At 43.5% G+C, this 26,002-nt stretch overlaps 1 protein-coding gene across 1 annotated transcript in view; it reads right to left on the bottom strand.

The window, feature by feature from the left end:
• IFFO2 (intermediate filament family orphan 2) overlaps nucleotides 1–26,002 on the bottom strand; it is a 40,449-nt gene that overhangs the window by 3,541 nt on the left and 10,906 nt on the right. The window contains 6 exon segments of the mRNA XM_065696276.1: nucleotides 412–501; nucleotides 2,755–2,875; nucleotides 5,942–6,084; nucleotides 7,565–7,705; nucleotides 10,013–10,108; nucleotides 10,400–10,460. Of these exon segments, the coding sequence (XP_065552348.1) occupies nucleotides 412–501; nucleotides 2,755–2,875; nucleotides 5,942–6,084; nucleotides 7,565–7,705; nucleotides 10,013–10,108; nucleotides 10,400–10,460 (652 nt within the window).

Genomic DNA, 26,002 nt, shown 5'->3' with positions numbered 1-26,002 from the left:
TTCCTGCTGCTTAGCATCTTGTTTGTCAACACACAGTAATTAATGAAAGCATGTTCTAGGCAGGGCAGAGATTTGGAGAAGCTACAGCTGCTGTGTCTGGCAACCTCTGAGGCCACATCTTGGAAAGCATTTCCCAGTGTGACGGTGGATATGCAAGGGGAGAAAGAGTAATAGTGCATTTTTGCTCTCTTTGTTCTGAAGGTTCTCTCTCTACCAGCTACAGATTTATGCTTACTCAGTAACAGTGCTGTGCAGAGAATGGTATTTAGAAAAGAACCCCAAGGGTATGTCAGAGGAAAATCCCTTACATAGACAGACATTCCATCTTTCCTCTGTGTATATACTGGATCAGAACACTGCATGTTTCTACCCACTAGAAAATATCCCTATTGTCATGCACCACTTCCTTACCTCTATCTGCCCTATTGTTTCCTGGTATTCCTTGTCTCTCGTTTTAAAGAAAGACTCTGTTTCGTGGATCAAGTTTCCCAGGTTTTCCTCCTGCAGGGGAAAGGAAGACACAAAGAATTAGCAAGAATGTAACACGGAATTCAGGTTTTCGTGTCTAACCTGCTCAGAAATGGAGCTTGTGATGCTCTTTCATGCAAAGATTCTTCTCAATACACTTTTACACAGGCAGGGAATATTCTGATTCTTAAAACACATTTCTGTACAATGACCGTGGCTTTGTACACACAAAGTCTCTGATCAAGGGACCTACAGACCAAGGCTCCAGCTATTCACACACATACACCCGGTGCTGCCAAAGAACCAAACCCACGGTTTTTCCCAAAGCTTTCACAGTCTGATCACATTTAGATTGCAATTGCTCTCCAGCCATGAAGCTTTGTTTTCCTTGCATTGACCATAGTGCTACTTACAGCTTTGCTCTGGAATACCCATTTTCCAATTGCATATTATGACTCTCAAGTCCTTTCAGTTTCCATTAGCTCACACCTATGCTCTGCATGAATTGTTTCCTATTGAGATCTGTAACTGCTAGATAAAGCAACCTCACTCCAGCCCACTACTGATGAAAATGCCACACGCAAGAACACATGCTGTCCCATAGGAAACATCCTGCCAGACAGCAGCTCCCATAGCATCATCACTTCGGATTGTCAGTACAGTCCGGGCTACAAAACATACAGCACTATTTCATGCTGTCACAAAGAGACTAAAGCAACGTCACTGTTCCCTCTTTCACATTATTACCTATCTCCCTTTTCCAGAAAGAAAATGATCAACTTAATGCAACTGCACTGATGAGCATTAATTATGTTTCCATCCTCTGGTCATATCTGAGGCAGCTTTATCAGGATCATGCCTGGTATCAGCACCAGGCTATCCAGCCTATAGCTACAAGAATCATTCCACTTATCCTTTTATATGCAGAAGTGCTTTAAGGAGGAAGGTCATAAAAGAAGGTGGCTATGGCACCATGTAAGAACTTGAAAGGAATAAAGCCACTGGAAGGAAGATTCAGACATGTAAAGCACAATGTTAAAGACCAGGCACAGTCAGAGCAGTCTTTATTCTGCATCTCCATCTACAAGACAAATCTACCCTTTCCTTGTATAATTTTCATTTAGAAGGATTTAAGCTGCTTAAAACCTTTATAGAGTTTTTGCACGTAAGGCCTGAGTTCGGCAATATTCCTCTGATAGCTGTGCTTATACATGCACACATGGGTATATGCAAATCAATCTGTCACTAATTCCAGCACATGGCTGTACATTATCACTCTGCCACTCTCCCTGCTCAAAAAGACGACATGTAGCTAAGCACACTGCTTTCTGCAGCCCTAGCACTTCTAAGTAATCTCTGCAGTTTCAGAGGATGCCAGATGATATACAAACGGGAAGACGTAACATTAACACACTCCTGGCAGTCAACACAAGACAATATTCAGGAGACTGCTGCCTCAGCATCTTCACACTACTGTGCTGATGGAAGGAGGCAGGATTATTTCTTACCTACTGCTGTTGTGCTGCTCAGTAATGAAATAATAGCATTGCATTTAAAGACTACCCGCACAAAGCCTGACCTTGGCATTTCAATCACTCTTCAGGCTTGTTTAAAAAGGCTCAGGAGTCACCGAATGAGGCAGCATGCAGCCATTAGCTTATTTAGTGTGGGATCTTAAGGATTAAAAGCAAGCTGTTTATTATCCACCAATGCCAGGAGAATCCTATTGACTAAGAAGATGGAAGCAGAAGATTCACGGCTTCAGAAGATCCCTGGGGCCTTACGCAGACCTGCAGCCACAGCTTCTTTGTTTGTGATGGGATATACATGCTTTAACATCTTCCACAGGCCACACTGAGTTTATTTTCCTCCTCACTAAACTGTGCCATTGCGTGTGCTACTGTACTCTTTTGACAATTAAAACGTGAATGATCTACAGAGATGCCGTGTAGAAGATACGGGGCTTGAGATAAATGACTGCTCAGGGTGACAGATCGTGTGATGCTCCTGCAACACCCAGACACATTGGATCTTTTGACACTCACTTGGTACTTTCAAATACTCAGTTTGAAGGAGCAGAAGAAATGAAGTTTGACAAATAAACTGATAGCACACACTGAAAAGCAACCATAGAGAGAAAGCACTAAGAGGATTTTTAAATCAAAGCAAGTTTGTGTGGCAAACTAGATGACCAGTTAATTACGCAAAGGCTCAGATGGCTGAAAGCAGCTGAGGGGTACAGTTCCTGCAGAGAATAGTTTGAGAAAAGAAGAGAAATAAACTCACCTCTCCTTGGAGGTCAATGGAAGGATTGCAGTTTGTGAAGTCTTCCCAGAGCAGCAACGTTTCCTCATTCTCCTCCCATGTTAAACTATCACAGTCATCATCAAAATCGAATGTCTCACGACTGTTAAGGGAACAGAAAAGCCATTAGTGAAAACTGCTCCAGCCCCACTCCTCTAATTAATCATCCTTCTAATTAATCGTGAAAAAAGGGGCTATGAGAACCAAGTGAAGGAAACAATGCAGCAGCTGAAAATCCTCACAGGTTTTACAAACAGGCTGTGCCACTGTCCAAGTCCCTCACTCCTGGGCTCTTTGCCACCCCCAAGCAGAATAAAAGCTCCTTGTTAACATCCCTGATGGCAGGCCACAGTCCTAGCTCTGTCCTCCAGATGGTGCTGCACATTAGTTTCCCCTGTTTGCAAAGCCACAAAAATGTTTGAAACTATTCTTTTTATACATGGGAAAATGAGCCCAAACACAGTGTGAGGAGTTTTACAAGAAACAGCCACCAGAAGCCTCCCTGCGGCTTTGCATGTTGAAGTTCAGCCAACATTTCCCCTGAAGCACTTAAAAACCATGATTCCCAAAAGTAACAACGAGGGAAAACTGAAGCCTCAAAGCAGCGTGCAGGTGAGCAGAAATACTCACTGTTGACTTGAACAAAGATACTACTATAGCCGCTTAAGACTGAGAACAAACAGTGGCAAGAGTGGCCTTTAACCTTGTTATTTGGTTAAGCCCCTTTAGTATGTTCTGTTGTGTAAGAAAGGAAAGTTTTAGAAGGCACTGAGTCCCTTTTGGTTTGAACAGCAGCAGAGCAGAACACCAGTAGCTGCTTCTAGTCCTTGCTAGGGAGGCCTGACAAAACCCTGAACTGGCTCCCAGAAGCAGCCTGCTCATTTCAGACTGATGCATTTTTATGACTTGAGCTCACTTCCTTTTAAGCAGATAACATCTTAGTCCGGAAGCAGAGGCCAATACTGTCTTCAGGAGGCTGAAGAGCTTGGCAAGAGACAGGCTTTTTGCCTGGACTCAGCATGACTTTAAAAAGTCATTAAACCAAAAAACCCTATAAACTTGGACATACGGAATAGTGCCTTTTGCAATGCAACTTTTTCACATCAGTTCCTTTTTGCAAGAGCTATCCTGGTGAGAGAGCACAAAGGCTCCAGTTCTGGCTGCTGCTTACTTCAGACACATGCTCTTCAAAACTGACTACATTTGGACTTTTTACTACTAGACACGTAAAGATCCAAGTCTGTAACAGCTAAAATGCAAGTTGCTTTGTTTCTGTGAATGAGATAAGCTCTTCAGCTGTGTATTTTCTACTTCACAAAGACCCCAAACCCGGACATAGAATCATAGAATAGTTAGGGTTGGAAAGGACCTTAAGACATCCTTAGAAAGGTACCATCCCCAATAAGCCACAAACCCTGTTCTACATCAGATATGTTCAATTTGAACATATCTGCAAGAGTCCTGCAGTGCTTTGTGCCATGTGTAATAGGACCAGGAGACAAGAACTTCATGAGAAGCACCAATTAAAACCAGGTATCACAGGCCAGGTTTAGGAACAAAACTAAAAGCTAGATGCAGTACAAACCTGGGAGCTCAATTTTAGCCTCTTGCTTTTCTAACACCTACACACTCTGCTGTCACACTGAGTTTTAGTGGTAGAGAAGTCAAAAACCTATTTATTACACTGAATATTACTAAGGGCCTAAAGATACCCAAAACCAGAGTCCTAACAAGAGGAGTTATCTATGACTTTTGCAAGAAACATGCCCTCCTGAATGTGAAGTTCAGGTGGAAAGAAAGACATTCCATGAAAACAGAACTTCAGGGAACAGCTGACAACAGAAGAGGCGTTAGTGCTTCCTGGAATATTTCTTGTGTACTACTGTACTGTCCTACATTGTGTGGGAAAACACTGGGAATTCTTCCCTCTGCAGTCACTGCAGGAGTTGGCAGAAGTCACTGCTATTCAATGCTAGGGAAGTCAGATCTATAGTGATCACTGGGGTTATTCTCTGCCAAAAGAAAACAGCAGAGACCCTCAAAAGCCTCACCAGGCTGTGGCCACCTCCATCACTTCTAGAACAGAAGGCAACAGCAGGGCACAGAACCAGCCAGCCTCCTGCACTGCTTTGTGTGCCACCAAGGTGCAGAGTCTCTTCCCAGGTGCTACAAACTTCCAAAGACTCCAATTTGGGAGTCTTAGGCAAAATAAATACCAGACCTTCCAGCTGGGGAGACTACATTCTGCAGCAAGACTTAAACCAGCTAGAACTGATCTTCTGGACAGACCCACAACTACCATTTGCCTACAGCTCCACTGAAAAATCATGCAAAATACTAGAGAAGATTGTATCCGCTTTGAACTGAGCTTTCAGTGACCTTCCCAAATTCCATCCAGCCCAAGCAGCAGTGAGGTTCTTTCCAAAACTCTAGAAATCCGATTTTCAGCCAAATATGCAGAATAGACTCATGTTTTGTACTTTTTTTATGGTGTTGCATATTTCTTGGTTTGCTACTGTTATAACAGTACTGCATTGGAATCCTGTGTACACTTCCAGCATCTCCAGCATAGGAAGGACATGGAGCTGTTGGAGCAAGTCCAGAGGAGGCCACGAGGATGATCAGAGGCTGGAGCAGCTCTCATACAAAGACAGGCTGAGAACATTGGGGCTGTTCAGCCTGGAGACCTCATAGTAGCCTTCCAGCATCTGAAGGGGGCCTGTAGTAATCGGACAAGGGGTGAGGGGTTCAAACTGAAACAGGGGAGATTTAGGTTGCATAAAGAGGAAATTTTTACTGTGAGGGTGCTGAGGCGCTGGCACAGGGTGCCCAGAGAAGCTGTGGCTGCCCCATCCCTGGCAGTGTTCAAGGCCAGGTTGAACACAGGGGCTTGGAGCAAGCTGCTCCAGTGGAAGGGGTGCCTGCCCGTGGCAGAAGGTTCAAACTGCATGATCTTAAGGTTCTTTCTAACCCAAACTATTCTACAATTCTATGATAACAGCAGTAAAAGATGTTTGTATTTTTTATATTCTCTACCTAAGGGAGGAACGAAAATTAATTCATTTTATTTAAATTTCCAGAAAACCTTCACGTATGTGGCAGCTCAAGCGTTCTGGGACTAAGTCTGCATTTCAGAACAAGCTTTCCCCATGTTGTTCATGATACTCACAGCTGATTAAACATGCGCTTCATTTCATCTGTGATGTTCAATGAGCAGCTGACCTCATCATCAGAGAACCTGCCATTGTCTCCATCCTGCTCAGAGAGGTCATCATCAGATGTGAGCTTGCGTTCTTTCTTCTTGGAAGCCACCTTAATTGAAGAGAAGAGCAGTAACTAGAAGGTTCAACTGAAGGTGCTGCACCATGAGGGGCAGAAATAGAGACAAAGAGGCATTAGGTGTGAGCAGATATAACTGTTCATCAGGTCCCAAGCAATTCAGGGCTTGCTCATATTCAAGATGGGAATTGCATCTGTTAATGAGTGGTGAACACAGAGCACAAGGAAGCAGTTCAGAACAGGGAAGAGCAAAGCAAGCTGCAGGCTGCCAGCACTCTACAGATGTTCATCTGCTCACTGGCAGCGGTCTGTGATCGACCAGAGAACATGCAGAGGTTAGAATGATACAGGGAGAAGCAGAAGCTGGCAGGAGTGCCCAGGCAGCAGGCTTGAGAGCAATGACAGAACTCTCCCTCTCTCCTGCCACCACCATAGGATTGAACCACCACAAAAGAGCAGACAGGAAGCCTTTCTAGGTAGCCTTGATTTCAGGGTCATTCCCACCCCAGCAGCAGAGGCAGACTGCCAATCATCAGGTTGACAGAAGAAGGGTTAAAGTGAACCATGAAAATGCCTGGACAACCTCAAAGAAATGAAGTTCAGAAACATACAGAGAACTCAAGTGATGCCCCTGCAAAGGGTGCAGAGGATCACTTCTTCATCTGAGGACTGTGAACATGAAAGATATCCACAGATCGTGCCACAGAGTCACAAACACACAGTCCACTCCCAGCCTACTTTAGCTTTTCCTATACTCAGCATATAAACCATCCCTTACTGGTATTGTTCTCCACGATGATCATTTTAACTACTGCATGCTTGACCAAAAGTGTGCTCTGCAGTTACCTTTGAGCTGAAAGACATGGCAGCTCTACTCAAAGACACACTTAGATCAAAGTAGAAGGAAGCTGGATTAATCACAATTGAAAGTGCAGTTGGGACAGAAGACCAGCTGCATCAGGAGTTACAGGTTTGCTCCACACAGAGCTGTAACTGCTTGCTTTTGCAGCAGATTAAATCGCTTTCCTACTAGCACCAAGGAGCCACATTAGCTCAATGAAAGCAAGGGGAGTTTCTAGTTCAAAGCAGTCATAGCTCACCAGCACAGAAGTGTTATTTCTGGCCTCAGAGCTTGAGCCAGAAATAAGAACATTCAGACAACAATTGTAAAAGCTTAAAACCCTTCAGTTATGAAGGGAACAAATGTAAGGAAGCCATTTATACAAACCTACACCCTGTAATGCTTTTCTCCCTGCATTCATTGTAGACTAGCATCAGACTAACAGTGTGCCTTAAAGGTCATCCCAAGGCTTCTTATTTTAAACTCTCTATATGTTGTGCTCTTAATACTACTGAGAAGAGAGCTATATTCCAAGACTGAGAAAGAAGAAAATATGCCTGCACAGAGAAATGTCAAGAGAAGGCAAATGACCTGGACCACACTCCTCAACGCTGCTCCCTCTTGTCCCCTCACTCCTTGTCCTACCCTATGGAAAATTCATGGCCTAATCACCTGGAATATCTTGGAAACGTCTTCAGAGTTGCGCTGCTGCGCTACATCACACAGCTTGGCTGTGATATCGATTCGCCGACAGATGTCCATGTCCACCTTCATGGCCTTTTCTTGAATCTTTGTGTCCAGGTCTGTCATGGGCTGCAGGAAGGACAGTAGTGATTATCCTCTATTATTATACAGTTCAGGAAAGAAGAGATACCCCACAGTATCTCTCTAACCCCAGGGCATACCACTCTTACACAATATTACATCTTGCTCTCCGGGAAAGGCAATACATGGACAATCTAAATGGACTAGACAGCTAACAAATAACATTCATATCTGAACCTAATAAAGGTGCAGAGTGTTCTGTCACTGAAAAACCTATCCCCACCCCAAAAGAACTGCTAGATGTGGCAACAGGCAAATTGTATGGGACGATAAAGCTTTAAAAAAGGAAGAGAAAAACCCTGTTGAGATTGTGCATGACAGAATAAAATCTAAGACCTGGGGAGTATGCAACAGTTCCCCTCCTTTCAGACAGAAAAGCTGTGCCTGCAAGAGGAAGTTGCTTCTAAAACAGACCCCAGGTTCCACAGCAACTTTATACGTACCACAGAAACATGAAATCAAGACTGGATCTAAAGAGACCCATGAAAACTTGTGACACACCAACCACTCCTCATGGCATTAACCTGGCTTCCAGCCTAGCAAAAGTTCTATTTGAGAAATATCTTGTCTTACTTCCCTCTGGGCAGTAATCATAAACATCATTTATATGAGATACTCCCACTCAGACAGTACAGCTGGCTCCTTAGGAAGAAACATTAAAGCAAAAAGCGTATTTTCCAGCCTAGACAAGACTTACTCTGCTAGAAAGTACCACTTCAATGGCCAGGCAATGCTTCCTCTGTGACCAGACAAGCAGAAACACTCTTTGCAGAGCATGCTTAAATACCAAATCCCCTTTCCAAGACGAAAACTTTGGGGTTAGGTTTTTTGCTTGGTTGGTGTAGTTTGCTTTTGGTTTTAAGTCATTAGAAGAGTCCTTCTCCAGCCCCTGTCAACCACCTTTGGACAAGCTAGAGATCTTGGTTTTACAACCACACTGAGAAAAAGAGGTCTTTAAACACTGACACACTCTGAAACAGTCTCTCAGCTGATAGGTACCAGGGATTCTTACCCACAGGAAGGCAAGAGCCACATGCCAACATCTTGCATTTCTCTGCTCTAAATATTTAGACAGCAAGATTCAAAACAAGCCTTCTCACTGCTTTCCTTATGTTCTCCTCTCTTACATGGTTTGCAAAGCCCAAAGCACGCTTGAGAGCAAGCTGAGGAGGATGTTTGCCTTCATCACCACCCTTTTTGTACACATGGAGCACTATTTCTTCCTCAGTGAAAACGCCATCACAGTGACGCAACCCTAAGGAGTTTCTCCCTTTCACACTGCCTCTAACCAAGCATGCCTGTCCTCGATTAAACACCAAACGAAGAGACAGCTAATTGCCAAATTTCGCACAAACAGATCTAGTGGCCCTGAGAGAATGGATTTGACACCAGGGAGCAGGTTCTGCAAGTTTATATAAAGTCAGAAGGAAACAATTCTATGCAAAATTACTGAATAAGCAAAATAAGACATATTCATTAGACAACTGGCATCAGCACTACTTCGGTCTTACAGAAAACAGCACCTAACTTTATGTTCACCTGGCTTATCTTCCTAGATACTTGCATGAGTACACACTCTCAGTATGTCTAAGTGTAAGTATTCAAGGCCAGGTTGAATGGAGCTTGGAGCAAGCTGCTCTAGTGGAAGGTGTCCCTGCCCATGCCAGGGGTTGGAACTGGATGAGCTTTAAGGTCCCTTCCAACTCAAACCAGTCAAATTATCCAGGCATAGCCTAAAAGATCCCCAGCCTTGAAGTGAAGTCAGGATCTAATGAGACACAAGTCTTCTACCAAAAAAGTAGCACTGGAAACAAAGCCAGATACTTGAACCAGTGATACTCAGAGCTTTCCCAAAGGCAGTTGGGAAATACGTGAAGCGTGCTCCCTTTCTGAACGCAACTCTCTTGTGTGACTCAGAGCAGAACCCCTCCTGTTAGCAGTACATGGTGCTGCTCCGTGATGAACCCTTCACCCTGACCTGTGAGTTCTCCAACATTTGTGCCATGGCTGCAAACGTGAATGCTGGCACCACCAGCTGTGGAGAACAGGGAAGGGAGGGAAGAGTCCGGGTTATGGGCTAAGCAGCGAAGTTAATGCATCTCTACACAGACCAGACAGGAAGCAGGGGGCAGGGTGATCTGCCTGATGCATTAGATCATAAAGGCAGCCATAAATGCTAACTACAAAGCAGCACTCACTAAGACCATAACCTTTTTATGAATGAAGCCATTTGCATGACACACACATTTCACAAAGGCAGTGGGAGTTGGCCACTCTGCTCTCCAGTGTACTTACATCACTCATCAGACCCTTAAAGACCACAAGTTCTGCTTTCAGTCTTTCAATCTTTTCATTTAACTCCTCCTGGAGAGCTTCGGCTTCCTGCGCCTCCTGCAAGAGAAAGCACACAAAGAACTAAGGGCTAAGAGGTCAATATATGCTTCCTCACTTAACCTGAACAGGGCTGATAAGGCTTGTCACCACCCCAAGCTTCACTTTGTCAGACTTCAGCACCTCCCTGCTTCAGCTTCCAAACATTAACACTATTCTCTAGCACAGAGCAATGCAGTCAGGTGCTTTAGCCAGAAGAAAGATTTTAAAAGACAAATTTGAGTTATTACCACCATAATAAAAGGCACAGAGAAAACCTGTACTTTTCAATACATGCTGTTCAAAGCTTACCTCTCGTAAGGTTTCTACCATAGATTCCAGACTCATTCTTCTTGTGAATTCCTCTTCCCATCTGAAAGATAAGATTTGCAGGCAAAGTGTTAACTAGTTTTCTCCCCTCAAAATCACAAGTTTTCTGGTAGCTGTATGATGATGACAGTTACTTGAAATGTAAAGCAGATGGTCCCCCACACTTGTACACCCTTAGAACAGGAACATTAAGTCTGTAGGAGACTAAAAGCTAAATCCACTTTCATTGGGATCACCACTCTTCCTGCTCTCGTATGCAATACTTGGTTGCAAATAAAGTGGGCCATTTTCAGTGCAAGAAGAATCAGCTGAAGGTAAATTATGTGAATCAGCAGCTGTACTATTCATCTGTTCAGTCCAATCAATTCATACCTTAATGTGCTTTTGATATCAAAAGCCTCAATCTACATGCCTCAATCATTTCCCAGCACCATCATTGCAAGGAGTACCTAAAGAAGCATCCTTGAATGCAGGGAACACACACTTACTCTGCTGCAGCACTGAATGCGCAGAAGAAAAGGAATTACAAACTGTGTAATTAAACCTCATACTACTAGCATCCTTATATTTGAGTTCATTGTTGGATTAAGTGCAAAAATATCCAACAGTTCCCCTTTTTCAACATCAAAACCCTTTAAAGGGCAAAAAGCACTATTTGACCATACTAACTTGAAAGCTAAACTCTTGAAAACATGATGATACCCATTCATACACACTGATATGGTTTGATTTGGGGGAAGAGAACATGTGTCCCTCTTTTTGAACGGGCAGTGGTGCCACATGACAGTTGTCCTGTCTATTATAACAACAGGAATTACACCCCTGGAAAAGAAACTTTGGATACCACAAGATGAAAAACAATCTCAGAGTCCCATCATGGCAATTCCTGTTGCCACTTCAACACATTTTATAGCCTAACTGCAGATGGGAAACCACAGCCCAGAGATCTATTAAATCAAAGGATTCTTACAAATGCAAGGTTGTATCTGCTAAAATGCATCATTTCATCCTGTTTTCAAACCCACAAAGGAACCTGGTGATGGATAGATTGCAGGATATTCCCACTGAGGCAGCTGGTTTGATGCATACGTAATCACTGTGCCACTCGATACATCTCCTCATTCCAAGTGCAAATTTAATCCCATCTGAAATGGAAGCCAGGGGGGACCATTTCAGCAGGAAGGATGTAGGCAGGATGCAGGCAGGCATGGTGCTATTGCAGTTTGCTGTATTCAGGAGCATTCACAGGCACCTGAAGGGGTTATATCTTAATGCAGCAGCAGCTCAGAGGAGCAGGGTGCCATGATGAATGACATGCTGCTTACATCCGCTCCTTCCTGCTACTGTGGGGCAGGAATCTCCAACATCATGGCATGTGGATTCCCTGCCATACAGTTTGACCTATGCAGGAAGCCTCGTGTGCATCTTTTTAGCAGCGACAATTTATTGCCAAGCAAAGGAAAATATTTAGGTTGAAATTTGCATTTGTCATCAAATGTTTTAGCTCGTATTTGCATTTCCTATTTGGCTTTTTCACTGCTAATTACACATATCTCTATAAAAATAGTAACTGGATATTAAAATCTGTTATCCAGATTTTAATATTAGAGGCAGCAAGGTGAAATTAAAGCACATGGATTTGCAGTCTGGAAGATGGGCTCCTTCTGTTACAGGAGGAGTGTTGCATGGCTTCAATCATTCCTCCTGGTCTCTCTGCCACCAGGCTGTCATTTAGGGCTGGAAGTCAAGCAGACACTGCAGAAATTGATACGCTGCTTCTCCAGGTTTGCACTGTTGCAATGAGGATGCCTGCCTTCATCCAGGTTTGTCTGCTGTATAGTTTGCATCCTCACAGTGCATTCTGCAGAGGGAAAACATGACTGCGTGTTTTTACAGCCTCTGCCAAAAGCTAGGCAAAAGGATTAGCATTCCTCCCCAGCAGTTCAGCCATGCTGGGCTGCCGCCAGAATTACACATCTCAAAGTCTGCTCAGACCCAGACCTTCCTCATCCTGCAGAAATTCCAGGAGTTCCTTTTTTTTTTCCCCCCTTTATGCCATTTTGCAGCACAGCGATTTATGGCCCTAATTCCCTTCCATCACACTCATGATGCCTTCAAGAGGAAAAGGATCACCTCTTTTTACACACGTACAGACCCTCTCCACAACTCCTGTGTTGTTCGTTATAAGAACAATAACACAAGGTCATTTTTAACCAAAAAGTTCATGCCTAACAAAGAAGTTTGCACTGGATTGACATGAAGGTCCTGCTAGAAACATTCATATCACCTTCTGAACCTCAGAGCACATTTCTCCCACCCACCACCAAGCTGATTAACCTCATTTAACAGCTAAAAATGCCAATCTTACTTTCTCCTCACACGTAAACCTCGGGAGACTATTTGTAATGAAGAGAGGAAGGAAACGGACAGGAAGGTAGAGGATGACAATGGAGCAGAGGATTAATTCTCCATTTCAACTTCCAAGGAAGTGAGATAATAGAAAGATTGCTCATTCATATGGTCATACTGTATTTGTTGTGACACACAGGGCTTTAAAAGGAACCTTGGCAGCTCTGCTACTTACTACACACTCCAGCAAATGCAGCAGTGAGGAGTCAGTGTGCCACTGAGAAGATGCTAACTATAGCTCTGACATCTTCCATATTCAACACACTAAGTTATTCTCCTGGTCTTTTATACTGGTCAATATTTTTCTCTTTACCATCTAAAAGCAGAAGATGCTCTTCCACAAGTCTTCCACAAATGCTCTTCCACCCAGCAGGCTGCGGGTGCCTTCTACTTCCTAGCAAACAGAACCAGTGATGCCATGCTGCATGCATGTCCATGAAAGCCCTTATGAGGAGAGGCTGAGGGAGCTGGGTCTCTTTAGCTTGCAAAAGAGGAGACTGAGGGGTGACCTCATCAATGTTTACAAATATGTGAAGGGTAGGTGTCAGGATGATGGAGCTAGGCTTTTTTCAGTGATATCCAGTGATAGGACAAGGGGCAATGGGTGTAAACTGGAGCATAGGAAGTTCCACGTTAACATCAGGAAGAACTTCTTTACTGTAAGAGTGACAGAGCACTGGAACAGGTTGCCCAGGGGGGTTGTGGAGTCTCCTACACTGGAGATATTCAAGGCCCGCCTGGACAAGTTCCTGTGTGATGTACTGTAGGTTACCCTGCTCTTGCAGGGGGGTTGGACTAGATGATCTTTTGAGGTCCCTTCCAACCCTTGGGATTCTGTGATTCTGTGAAAGGGACCAGAGCCTTCCTTCATCTCAAGGAAGAGGGAAGCACCACCTGGATTATCACTTCTGCAGCACAAAGCAGAATGGGTAGGTAACTCCTCAACTGGATAAGCATGGGAGATGCAGCACAATGGGGACTGTAATCCCAAAAGGGAAATGGCTGCACACACTGTAGGCTTAAAACCCAGCAGACTTCACATATCTGCTGCAGGGTATTACCCAGCCAGCTGCTCCTGCTGCTCTCAAATACACAGATTTCTTGGCTCAGATGCATCGATTGCATCCCAAAAATCTATTTTCTGACCCACGCTGCCATCTAAATTTACCAGACTTCAGTTTCTTGTTTTACTTTATTTTTTTAACACCAGTAATACAGATTTCAAATCTAACCAAGCTTTTTTCCTTCTTTCCCATCTTCCAAGAAAGTTTTAGTTCCAACCCACCCCCCAAAAAAGGGATTTTAGAAGCTATGGATCTATTCCCCTTTTACCAGATATGACACATTACATTCCAGCAGCATTCAGTCATTGCAGCTTGGAGCCCCAGACTACTTCTGCAGTAGTGTCTTACATAGTTTAGAGGAGAACAAAGGCTGCTTGGCTTTCTTTAACGGGAATAGCTACATTACAGGGATATTAGACAAACAAAACACATGAACAGTCAGCTGGGATTAGCACAGCTTAAAGCAGTGTTCTTGTAAAGCTGAGTCACACCGCAAACTTGTGTGTTTCCTTTGAAATTGGAAGAGTAGCTACCAGTTCACCCATACTAACACCAGCTCCAGCACCCAAGAAAGCCCATGGAGACATCCCAGGAGCTGGATAATGTCACTTAAAAGCTTCTCTAAGTTTTCAGGCCTAACATTCATGAAATTAAACTGAGCTTGTTGACACAACAAGCTTCCAGCCACTTTCCCACTCCCTGAATACTTGCATCCACAAACACAAGTATCTTTCTTTCTCCTTTCCCTGTGCCAAGACAAGCTCAGGAATACTGACCAGTGAAGAGAAGCTCCCACAGCAGCAATGCACAAAACCTCTTTGGAAAAGAAAGTTTTAGGGAAGTTTTCTCTCCAAATATTGCTCAGTAGTTTCCTTTAAGCCCCAGGATTTTTAGGCGTGAGTATGGTATTACTTAGACAACAAAACATGCTTACAAAATACACCAGGCATAAGCACACTGGTTTAAGTATGTTTTTGCTCAAGGCAGAAAGGCACAAGTAGAGCAGTTAATGATGCCTGATGGTATCAACTACATTATTACTTCCATAAAAAATATCCTCCCCTTAAGGAAGCAACTATTCCTCAAGTAGCACTGAATGACAACATAATTTTTCCATAAGAAAAACTCTTTAGGGAGGAAGACAAGATCCTTCATCCTGGGAATTTTGTACAGCTATGCTGAGAAAAAAACCCACCAAACAGAACAACAGAAAACAGTTACAGTGGTCCAAGCTTCTTCCCTGCTCTTCTCTCAGGTACCAACTCCAAAGCTGGAGCATCTTCCCACTAGTTTATGGGGACAAGAGCAGCAGCAGAAAGGAAAACCTAATAGTTTATGAGTGCTTCAGTCTGCAAAAGTAACTAAAACATTAGTTTGAACAATGCCCATCAAATTATTGACAGTAATTCCTGAAAACAAACCCACTGAACAGACCAACCATCAGCACTACTTCAGGGAACAGCATAACTGTTTCTTCTTGCATGCTAAAACACCACTATTCCACTTTTGGCACAAGGTGCACCCAGCCTTGCTCATCTGTTGGACACGAAGCATCTAAGATGCCTTCTCTGATGTACCACACCTGCAAGAAGATGGAATAAAACGCCCATGCTATGGCAGGGCCAAGTAATGACACGTCCAGAGCTGCCCACTCCTGCTCCTTTGTGGCAACACTGCTTGCTCTTTGTGCATGTTGGGATCATTCTGACGCCCATACATTGTTTACAGGAACCCCGAATGGTGAAGCTGGCCAGCGCTGGCATGAGATTTAACACTTAGCATGCACCAGCCTAACCGATTTAATCGCTTTGCATTACTCACGGTTGTTACACACCACCTCTCAATGTGGGTCTGTAGTAACATGCCCACTAATCCCCTTCTCTGACACCTAGATAATAACTATCAACATTACAGTTTATAACTCTGGTTGTTATACACAGATTTCATTTGAATTGACTTAATGGCCCAGATGTCCAAACTTGGATTCCCACACAAAAGGATCCAGAGCCTAATCCTGTGATCTGCCAAAACAAAATCTGAGCAGGGTGTGATAGTTGGGGATAAGAAAGCATCATGTTCAAGACTTTCTGGACAGATGTCATCCAGAATTAAAGAACACCATGTTGAAAGGGATCTCAAGGATCACCTGGGCCAACCTTTCTAAGCAAAGGTATAGAGAAACCTTCACAATACTGAAGTTCTGCTACAGCATCAGTCTCTATTGAACCATTTGTAGTGATATTTCTTAATTGAAAGAAGAAGCTGCATCTACAATCTCACTAAACCATTTCCAAGACTGGAATGGCAGTTTGGGAATATAAATACAAATAGCTGTCTGCATGTTTTCATTAGCTTAAGAAAACCAGAGCATGCAAGATGGATTTCATTTAACACGTCCATGAAACCTTTACTTTGTTAAGCAAACAAAATCATAGAATCCATTCTCTCTGCTTTTAAAATCCTTGCTTAAGAGATCATTTTCATGTCCAGGCTCAGTTTAGCACTATATTAAATCTAAGATTGCATTAATTTGCTCACTCACAAATGCCACTTCTTGTTTCAATGAGCATTTTTAAGATGCTCTAATAGAGGGATTCTCCCAGACTATTCCAAGCACAGACCACTTTGATCCCACATGCCCTGACTTCTTACTGAAGCAAATTAAATGTTAGTTGATGGGCTCCATGTAAAACCTATTAATTTAATGGGAAAGTCTGATTCCATTAAAGCCTGGCTGTAACACAGCAGCACTTGAATGAAGTCATGTTTCTTGCCTGTTGCAAGCAACATCCTCTCCACAGATTCTCCTTGCTACAAGTCAGCCATCGCAGCATCACATTTCCCAGACATCAGAGTTTGTATCCTTGAACCTCTAGCAATGGTCTAGAGGATACAGGAAAAGTCACTGCACAGCAGAACTTGTACCCTTTGCACTGTTAACGCTTAGGTCTTTCATTATAAAGGAACATTATAAAGGAGAGTTAATATTAAAGTCCTATTCCAGACTTGTGCTCTGCTTAAAAGAGCATGCAGACCTTTGAACAGCAGCAATTGCTTGTGAAGGGAATTACTAAAAGGACTCGCTATACAGAAAACCATTGTATAATTATGCCCCCTGATTACACACTCCTAAAAAGATGCTCCAGCCTGTTACTGCAACCACAACAAAAATCATCTCCAAGTACATTTGTGTTTTGTTCCTGACCACACGAGGTGTTTCAACAAAAGCCATGCATAATGTCACAAGAGTTCAACAACATCAAGTAAAAGCAACAGCCAAGCCTGCATTCCTTTAGAGAGAAAATGATGGTGCTTTTAATACAGCAGGAGATTCTACATATAATTGTGCAATATTCACAGCAGCATTAAACACATTCTCAGCTCCATAGCTAGGAGTCGTACACCCCTTCAGCACTTATTCTTAGAAATAACACTGCACTAAAAAGCCAGTTTTAAGCCTAGTGTATTTTGATACTTGGATAAGCTCTGGACCTCCACTTGCACCCAGCCCCAAACACAGAAGTCCATTAACAAAGACACAAGATATTTATTCAGGGAGGTGTAACACAGCACATGAGGCTGCTGTTGGGGGTTTTCACAGTGTTTTATACATCTTCATGATAGAGAAAGCACTTAAAAGCTCCCCTGTCCTTGAAGAAGGGCACCACCTATTACAAACTTCACTTCTTTTCAATCTTGCAGCTAGGCTAGTGAAGGAAAACTAGAAATAAATCCTTGGAAGTCTTCCACTTCCCAGTGCATCCAAGGCTATTAATGCCAGTAAGTCTATTTCCACATCAGACAGCAGCAAATTCACTTGAAATAGGGCTGCCTTAAAAGAAATAATGGTGGTGGTTTTTTTTCCCCCCACCGTAAGTAGACTCAGAAATAGGGTAAAATAGCTGAAGCCATCAAGCTCAGTGCAGCCCAGCTTTCACTTTAAGCAAGGCCAAGTTCAGAGCTGTCTGGCTGTTTAACTGCCCTCGGCTGGAGAACCTGGATTCAGCTTGCCCTCAGAACATGAAGGTGTCAGAGCTCTGAACTGAGTAAGTGCTATGCAAAGAAGTCTTTTCCCTCGTGTTTATGATCTAACCAACATCCCGGTTTCTAAGCCCTTCTGAAGGCTTGGGTCCAGAACTTCCGAGAGTAGGTAAGTTATAAGTTACTTTGATTGGAAAGAAAAGCTTTGCACAGCATCCTTTTTCCCCACATGCTCTAAACCCCTTTCATATTCTCCCGAAGAGAAAGATCAGGCCCATGACAACATACCCAAACCTGCAGATCACTGACCTGCCTATTCTGCAGCTCCACATGATTTTGAACATCATTTAGCAGGTTAAATCCATGTGAAGTGTTGAAAGCATAACTCAGTGACCTTCAGCTTCCCAAAATGAACCTGATCAGGCCAGGTAGTTCTTTTTGGTGTTTCATGCAAGTGCATGGCATCTGTACTCTGCTACTCCTGCTCCTCTCAAGCACAGGGAAATCATAACTGCTTTGGAGGAACAGAGCTTTTACACTTTAAGGAGCAAAAGCATAGGTGGCATCTGTCTATTCAACCTTTATTTATAACATATCCATACTCCAGAAGCAGAGTATAATTCAAACCCCATTTTATCACTAGTGTCCTCCACACCTCAAACCATCGAGCTGATCACAGGAACATAACTGCAAGCAAAGGAACCATTTCTGGTTAGTCAGACACTGTTTTGGCTGGTAAGATACCATCAGATTGCAAGCTCTTGGAGCAACACTTATGATGTAATTCATGATACAGTAACTGCTACAGAAGGTGAACTAAACCCTGCTTTCCATAGCTTCCTCAGCTTGACAGTGTCTCACCACAGCTTCACAAACCTGTGCCCAACCTGTCCCAGCAACCACAGATGCAAGCAATAGTAGCTCAGGCTGGATGTACTCCTCAGCAGAGGTGGGCACTCACAGCCTGCAGCCAAGTCAAGCTATATTCAAGCTATTTGTATTCCCCTCAGCACCAGCAACCGAAATTTATTTTTCACTGCTGTCAGACTCTTCATGACAGCATTTACAAGCCCTGAACAAACACACAGCTCTTAAGCATGAGCAAATAATTCTGCAGTGTAGCTCTACTGCAGTTTTTGACAGCTGAAATGCAGTTCTTGGGTGGGTGCAGCAGACCCCGGGGAAGAGAAGAGGGATTTGGGCAGTAACATGAGAAAGCACAATGAGAAGGCTGCCTGCCTTCCATTTCCCAGCCAGCTTAGCAGTGGCTGAAGTTAGCCCAGAGCTGTTTCTAACAAAAGAGCCTTGTGGAAGAAAGGCAACTCGGGCAAATGCAAGGCCTACAAGTGGGATTGCTTTGGCAGGGGTTAAGGATCGACTCTGCAATAAAGGAAAAGCAGCCAAGACTACAAGGTAAGGACAAAACAGTCTACAATTAGAAAAAGACCAATAGCTCCAGACTAGGCAAAGACTTCAGAAGTGGAGACGGAGAAAGATGTGCAACAAAGAAGAGGAACAGCTCAAAAGCCTACCTCTAAGGAAGTTCCCCACTGCAAAGAGGAAATGTCATGATGAACTTTAAGCTTCCAGTTACTTAGCTTTATTGAGACAACCTTCAGCTATCAGAAACACATCATAGACACAAGAGCTGCAAAGCAATTGAATTAGCAAAGATATCAACTTCTAGCAAGCTGCCCTTTGGCATTAAGACAGGCAGCCACGACTCCCTACGCCAACAGGATACCCAATTTGAGCAGTTAGTCTGAATTCAGCCCACTGCTGGGGAGCAGGACCAACCAGTGCCACGTCTCTGTGCCTCCAGGGTATCTACAGTGACATTTTGTTCTGAAAGGAAATGTCAGACAGACAGTTTGCTTGACAAGTCAACTCTGATTCCAGGAATATGATACAGCCCACGCATGGCATAGTAAATATGGTTGGGTTTAACTACAGAACATCTGATAAGATTTATACCCAAACACCCATTTGACATATATCAACACAGAATGACACTTTTGGCAAGACGAGAAACACAGCACTGCATTTTGTACTTCTTTTTAGCTCAACTGTGCAGAACTGAATCATCGTTATCACTATTTTCTTGTAGCCTTGGTAGCTACTACTTCAACCTTCCTGGGCCAATGCTCGGATTCTCAGTTCTCTTCCTCTGGTATCAATTAAATCTGAGGCATTTCCCCCGTTTTGTAGGTATATCCGCTTATTTTTTCCCTTTCTTTCTATATATTTCTACTAACAATAAAAAGGAAATTGACGGAGATGGACACATCCTGATTGCACTATACTGGGTAACAGCACCACATTTCCAAGGCTGTTTCCCATGCTGCCATTCTTATTTACTTCTCACAGGCCTCACGGCACCAGCAACCCACCAACCAGCACTGCCACAAAACGAAGAGAACTCAAGCAACTAATACAATTGGGCAGAAGTATCCCATTCTTACAGAGATCAGACTAAGAGCTGCAAAAGCCACTGTCCTATAACCTTCATTTTAGCCCACAGCTGAGTCCGTGCTCACGTCAGTCGTGTCTGATCAAACTGTCCTCTAGCAAACAGCAGCACTATCACTTGTGCATATTATGGCAAACAAACCCTTATCTCCTTTGCCACTGAAGTGTACAGAAGAACTCCGCATTCTCTAGGCCTGCAGAAGGCAACTGCAAGCACAGCTTATGAAACAGCCAAGGCAAAGAACATCACATTCCTGTAAAACCATTGTCGTAGCTGCAGATAAAGTAATTACTCTGACTCATTCCGAAGCAGGTAATCTGAAAAGCACAGGATTACATTAGTGCATAGTGCTGCTGGCTACAAGTTAATTACCAAATCCTGAATTCCCATGTAAGGAAATCTCTCGCAAACATAAGCACCCACAAACCTCACACATTAGAGACGGCTGATCAAGTATATACATTTATTTTACAGCTCTGCCTATTGACAAGCTGCTGGTTTATGCTCTTTAGTATGCCTTGCACTCAGGTGTTTTGTCCGAGCACTTTGCCACAGCCATATGGATATTAAAACTGCTGTGAAATTCATTCAAGCTCACTAGTCCTAATGGCCATTCTCTCTGAAGAAAACGTTACTGAAATACGGCGAAGATGCTATGAAGAGAGAGAATAAAACAAAGACTGAGCCTGAAGAGAAGCGCTGACTTAAGTCAGCTGACTTAAGTAAGAATAGTTTCTTATTATTAGTTTTTTTAGTTTTTCTGCTTCCTGAAAAAGTCAAAACCCTGCCTATTATTTTCTACTCCTCCTAAGGAGCTACTTTATCTACCCACCTCCAGCATGGCAGGGGGGTTACATTTCTTATGTGGGTCTGACAGACACGAACAAGCATCTCTGAGCAAATGAGAAGCAGAAGTTTGATGTCTTTCAGTAGTTTCTTTGCTAACCCTGCAATCGCAGGGCAGGAAGCAGTAGCCCATCCAGTGCTTTTAAGCCATATTGCAGTGATCGCATAGACTATTCATCATCTTGGATTCTTTTGGTGAACATACAGAAATAGCCTGAGACATGTGCTAACGTGAGAAACTTGTACAATCGGTGTCTCCTGCACCGAAAAGGTCAAAACAAGCTTTCAGAGACCCTGCGCAGACAAAGGGAAGGCTGCACGAGGAGAGCTGTGGAACACAGCACGCTATTATCCCGGTGTCCCAGTAAAGCCATGTGATTCCTTTGGACAGCTCACTGCCAACATCCACAGCATTACAGAACTAAATACAGGCTCCAGCAGAACAGAACAGCACGAGAAAAATGTCTTCTGCAAATTGCAACTGGGGTTGTTTATAAGGGAGTTACCAACAGAACTTCACTGCTCAGTTTCAGCAACCGAGCTGCACAATGAGAAGGGATTATTATAACTGAGTCATGTAATAATCACAGAAAAATCCGTCCATTGTTTAGGGAAACTTAAACCTTGCCTCATGCTCTTCATTTAATCAAATGTATTTCAAGAGCAGAAGATAAGCACCAGCACGTCCATCCCGGAATCTGAAGCTTTACTAGCTTAAAAGAAACCATACAATTATTTAGCTTGAAAAAATACCTTTAAGATTATCAAGTTCACCATTAACAGAACAGTTTTAATAGTTGGCTAAGATGCAAGACTACTAACATGAGTACTTTAGGAGAAAACCTCCAAACCATTGTAAACTGCACATAAGGTTAAGCAAATATTTATAATACGTAAGTTTTCTGCAGCCTGCCACCAAGCATGACTTCCAATCCATCTATGCTAAAGACTTAATCCTGGAATGATGGGGGGTGGAAAGGACCTTAAAGCTCATCCAGTTCCAACCCCTGCCACGGGCAGGGACCCCTTCCACTGGAGCAGCTTGCTCCAAGCCCCTGTGTCCAACCTGGCCTTGAGCACTGCCAGGGATGGGGCAGCCACAGCTTCTCTGGGCACCCTGTGCCAGCGCCTCAGCACCCTCACAGGGAAGAGCTTCTGCCTAAGAGCTCAGCTCAGTCTCCCCTCGGGCAGGTTCAAGCCTGTCCCTACAGGCCCTTGTCCCAAGCCCCTCTCCAGCTTTCCTGCAGCCCCTTTAGGCACTGGAGCTGCTCTCAGGTCTCCCCTTCAGGAGCCTTCTCTTGTCCAGGCTGCCCCAGCCCAGCTCTCTCAGCCTGGCTCCAGAGCAGAGCTGCTCCAGCCCTCGCAGCATCTCCATGGCCTCCTCTGGCCTCGCTCCAGCAGCTCCACGTCCCTCTTGTGCTGCTGCCCCAGAGCTGGATCAGGGCTGCAGGGGGGGTCTCCCCAGAGCGCAGCAGAGGGGCAGGATCCCCTCCCTGAGCTGCTGCTCACGCTCTGGGGGTGCAGCCCAGCACAGGGGGGGTTCTGGGCTCAAGCGTTCACTGAAGCTGGGTCATGGGGAGCTTCTCATTGACCAACACCCGCAAGTCCTTCTCCTCAGGACTGCTCTCAGTGATCTGACCCTGATACACTGTGGTCTCTCAAGCAAGGGATTCCCATCCTGTTTCTCTACTTCCTTGCACCCTCACTTCAAACTTTTCCTCCTTTACCTCCACTTCAGCACATTAATTTTAGAAGAGTAATGGAAAATACCCATTAATAAATCTAAGAGGGCAGGAAAAGCATTACCAGCACACACAACCGCATCAGACTCTGACATGACTCGTTTCTGAAGCCAAGCACCCCAAGACCTTCCACATAAAACCCAGTACATAAGACTTGAGCTGATTTCAAGGTTCTCCCTCTACGCCTTCAATTGCACTACAGGAAAGCCTATTTTTCCACAGAAAACTGTATTCCCCCTTCCTTCACCTTGCCTTTACCCCTAATTCTAGGATTAAAACCAGGGAAGAAATGAGAACACGGGAGACTTCAGGGGCTGATAAAAATATTAGTATGAATGAAGACTTTGGGGTGTTAGGAAGAAAAAGTAAGGAAAAATAAAGCGCACAATAAACCAGACCTGAAATTTGCTTCTAGTCAATGACACAGTAACAAAGGAGTGTAATTCTACATAGTTCTAGCTTGGCAGCACCTTTAAGAAGGTGGCACAGAGGCATGCTCCAATATACACCAGCACCATGTTAAAAATACATTTGTATCTCAACGGTGCTCAGGACATTTCACTTGTAATTTCTCACCTCCTACTGCAGCGAAGGACTCAACAAAACACAGACACCTTGCCAGAAGACTGGCAGCTGAGCAGACAAGTAGTTACAGCAGAGACTTAAAGCCATAATAAGCTCTAACGCTAAGCTGTCGGAAAGTACAGGCAAAGTTCTGTGGTATGATTTGCCTTTCTATTTTCTATAAACACCTAATGAAAGCTTTCATGAATGTCCTTTGGAGGCTGCCAAGTTCAACTAGCGCATTATCTCAGCTGATGCACATGACTATATGGAAGATTCTTACATCATAGCTCTAAGAAGTAATCTAGCAGGCTTTTAACTACAGGAAAACTTTCCCATGTAGGGTGTAGATTATTTCTGTACAGAACTGCCTTATGACTTCATGGCAGTGTGTTATGAAGAGGAAAACCTGGATGTTTTGAGCACTGTTGTTGTGCTGTGGTTCTCCTGCTCTCCGAATGGAGCAGGAATTTTCCAGCACTGGAACATAGACACTCATGTTGAGTCTGTGGCCTTCAGGTTGAGTTCCACCAAATACACTCTGAGTTCTCTCACGAAGAGGGGTTTGCACAGTTGATACCTGGGAATAAAGGGTTAACATTGTGCCTGCTTGCTTAAGCAGTCGCTGTGCTTGGTGAAGCAGAACCATAGGAGTCAAAGTCACTAGAATGGTGAAGCAGAATTCTAGGAATTACAGCTGCCAGGCACAACTGTAGTAGATAAGATTCATAGCTTAATATTTAAGACATTCTTGTTTAAATAGTATCCATAGAAAGAAAAGGAACAAAAGATAGCCAGAGTAACAAAATTTGCAAACTTGACAAGTTTCTGCTTTAAGATACATAAAACTGGCTTGTACCGAACCAGAGGTTTGGATCGGAGCCGAAACCCTATTGAGTCTGTGTGAAAGCAAGAGGTTACTTGCGGTGATGAAGAGGAACTTGAGGCCTTCATCCTCATGACCCCCTAACAACCACCACAAGGAGGCACTGCGCAAGCGCATCAATGGGACAAATGCCAGAAAACTAATTATAATACTAAATGGGAATAGGTTTTGCATATGTATTCGGCGTGAAGCAATCTCATGTTTAGGTAACCATTATATGTAATATAAACGAACTGAGTGGCAAAGAAAAGGTGCTCATGCTTTTGGAGGAGCAATCCCAATGCGCGTCAGCACTGAATAAAGCATTACCTACTTTACAACTCTAACGAGTTGTGAAGTTCATCTGCGAATCGCAGTAAGCTGGCATGAAGCATTACTCTGGAGAGCAAATCAAGGATATCTGCCTGAATTCCACAGTTGGGAATAAAAAAGCCCAGTTAAACTGATAGCCTTTCTAAAGGATTGCTTTCAGGAATGAACCAGACTAGATAGCATGGGCTGCATTTGGGCTAGCTGGTGATCCTAGACAGAAAGGAAATACACTACTAGCACAGCACAAAGTGATCAGACAGCACCATTTTTAACACCTACTGAGCTCCACTAAGACATAATCCAAACCTTGTTTTCAACAGATATTCCAATCTTTTCTCATTTCAGAATTCAGGCCAATCATCCATTTTGGGGGAAAACCTGATCCACTTCTATGGAGAAATACTGAACCACGTAATTAAATGTACAATTAGCTAAGCTCAGCTGTTAGAAAGTAACCTGCATTAAGTTCAAAACATTGGTATTTTAACATCCTCTCTCATAAAAGGTCTTCATTTGACCTAAAGTTTTCATGAGTAAATGCTTTCTATATGCAGCCATCCCCTTCGCTAGCCATGTGGTAACCACCCTGCTGTTACCACTTCAAACTCATTCTGAAAGGCTCCAATAAACTCCAGTGACAACAGATCAGGATTACTCTTCTGTGGACAGGAACCAGAGGTCCTGTGGATGTATTACCACACCATCCTCATTCACTTCTGCATTTCTTCAGCCTGAAATGCCAAGAATAATTGCAAGTTGCGGTTGAAGTCCTCACCGCTCTCCTTCCCTTGCCTTTAGCTTTATCTCCATCTGCCTTCCCTCTTCCTCCACATCCTCTAAGAGCCAGCATCAAAGCTGAGAGCTAGAAGTCATCTTAATCTCTGCCCCAATACTTTTATTGAACCTAGTAAAGATCAATGAAACTGTCTACTGAAATGAGATAATGCTTATCTGCTCCCAGGAGTCAGGAAGGCAGCTGGGATATATACCTACTGTGTAGCAGTCTCCCAGTAGAGCTCCTATATATCCATTATCTTATCTACATTTTAAGAGTTTTATTACCTTTGTAAAGGTAAATATATTAAGTGTAGCTTTTATGGGCAGTATCATGAGTCTAAGAACACAAGTATTGACAAAGGGTAACAAATAAACTATTCTTCAAGGGTTTCTATGACATGAGGAAATACCTGGCGCTTCTCATACGGTCCTTCCAGAACTATAAGAATGCTCTCTCTGCTTAAGCTGCTTTAATCATTTTTAGTACAATGGACAGAACAATGTAGTTTAGTATTTCTAGTTAATTCTGGTGCC

Source organism: Lathamus discolor, chromosome 16 (assembly GCF_037157495.1).
Source record: "Lathamus discolor isolate bLatDis1 chromosome 16, bLatDis1.hap1, whole genome shotgun sequence".
NCBI lineage: Eukaryota > Metazoa > Chordata > Aves > Psittaciformes > Psittacidae > Lathamus > Lathamus discolor.
This window is presented reverse-complemented; position numbering and strand designations above follow the sequence as displayed.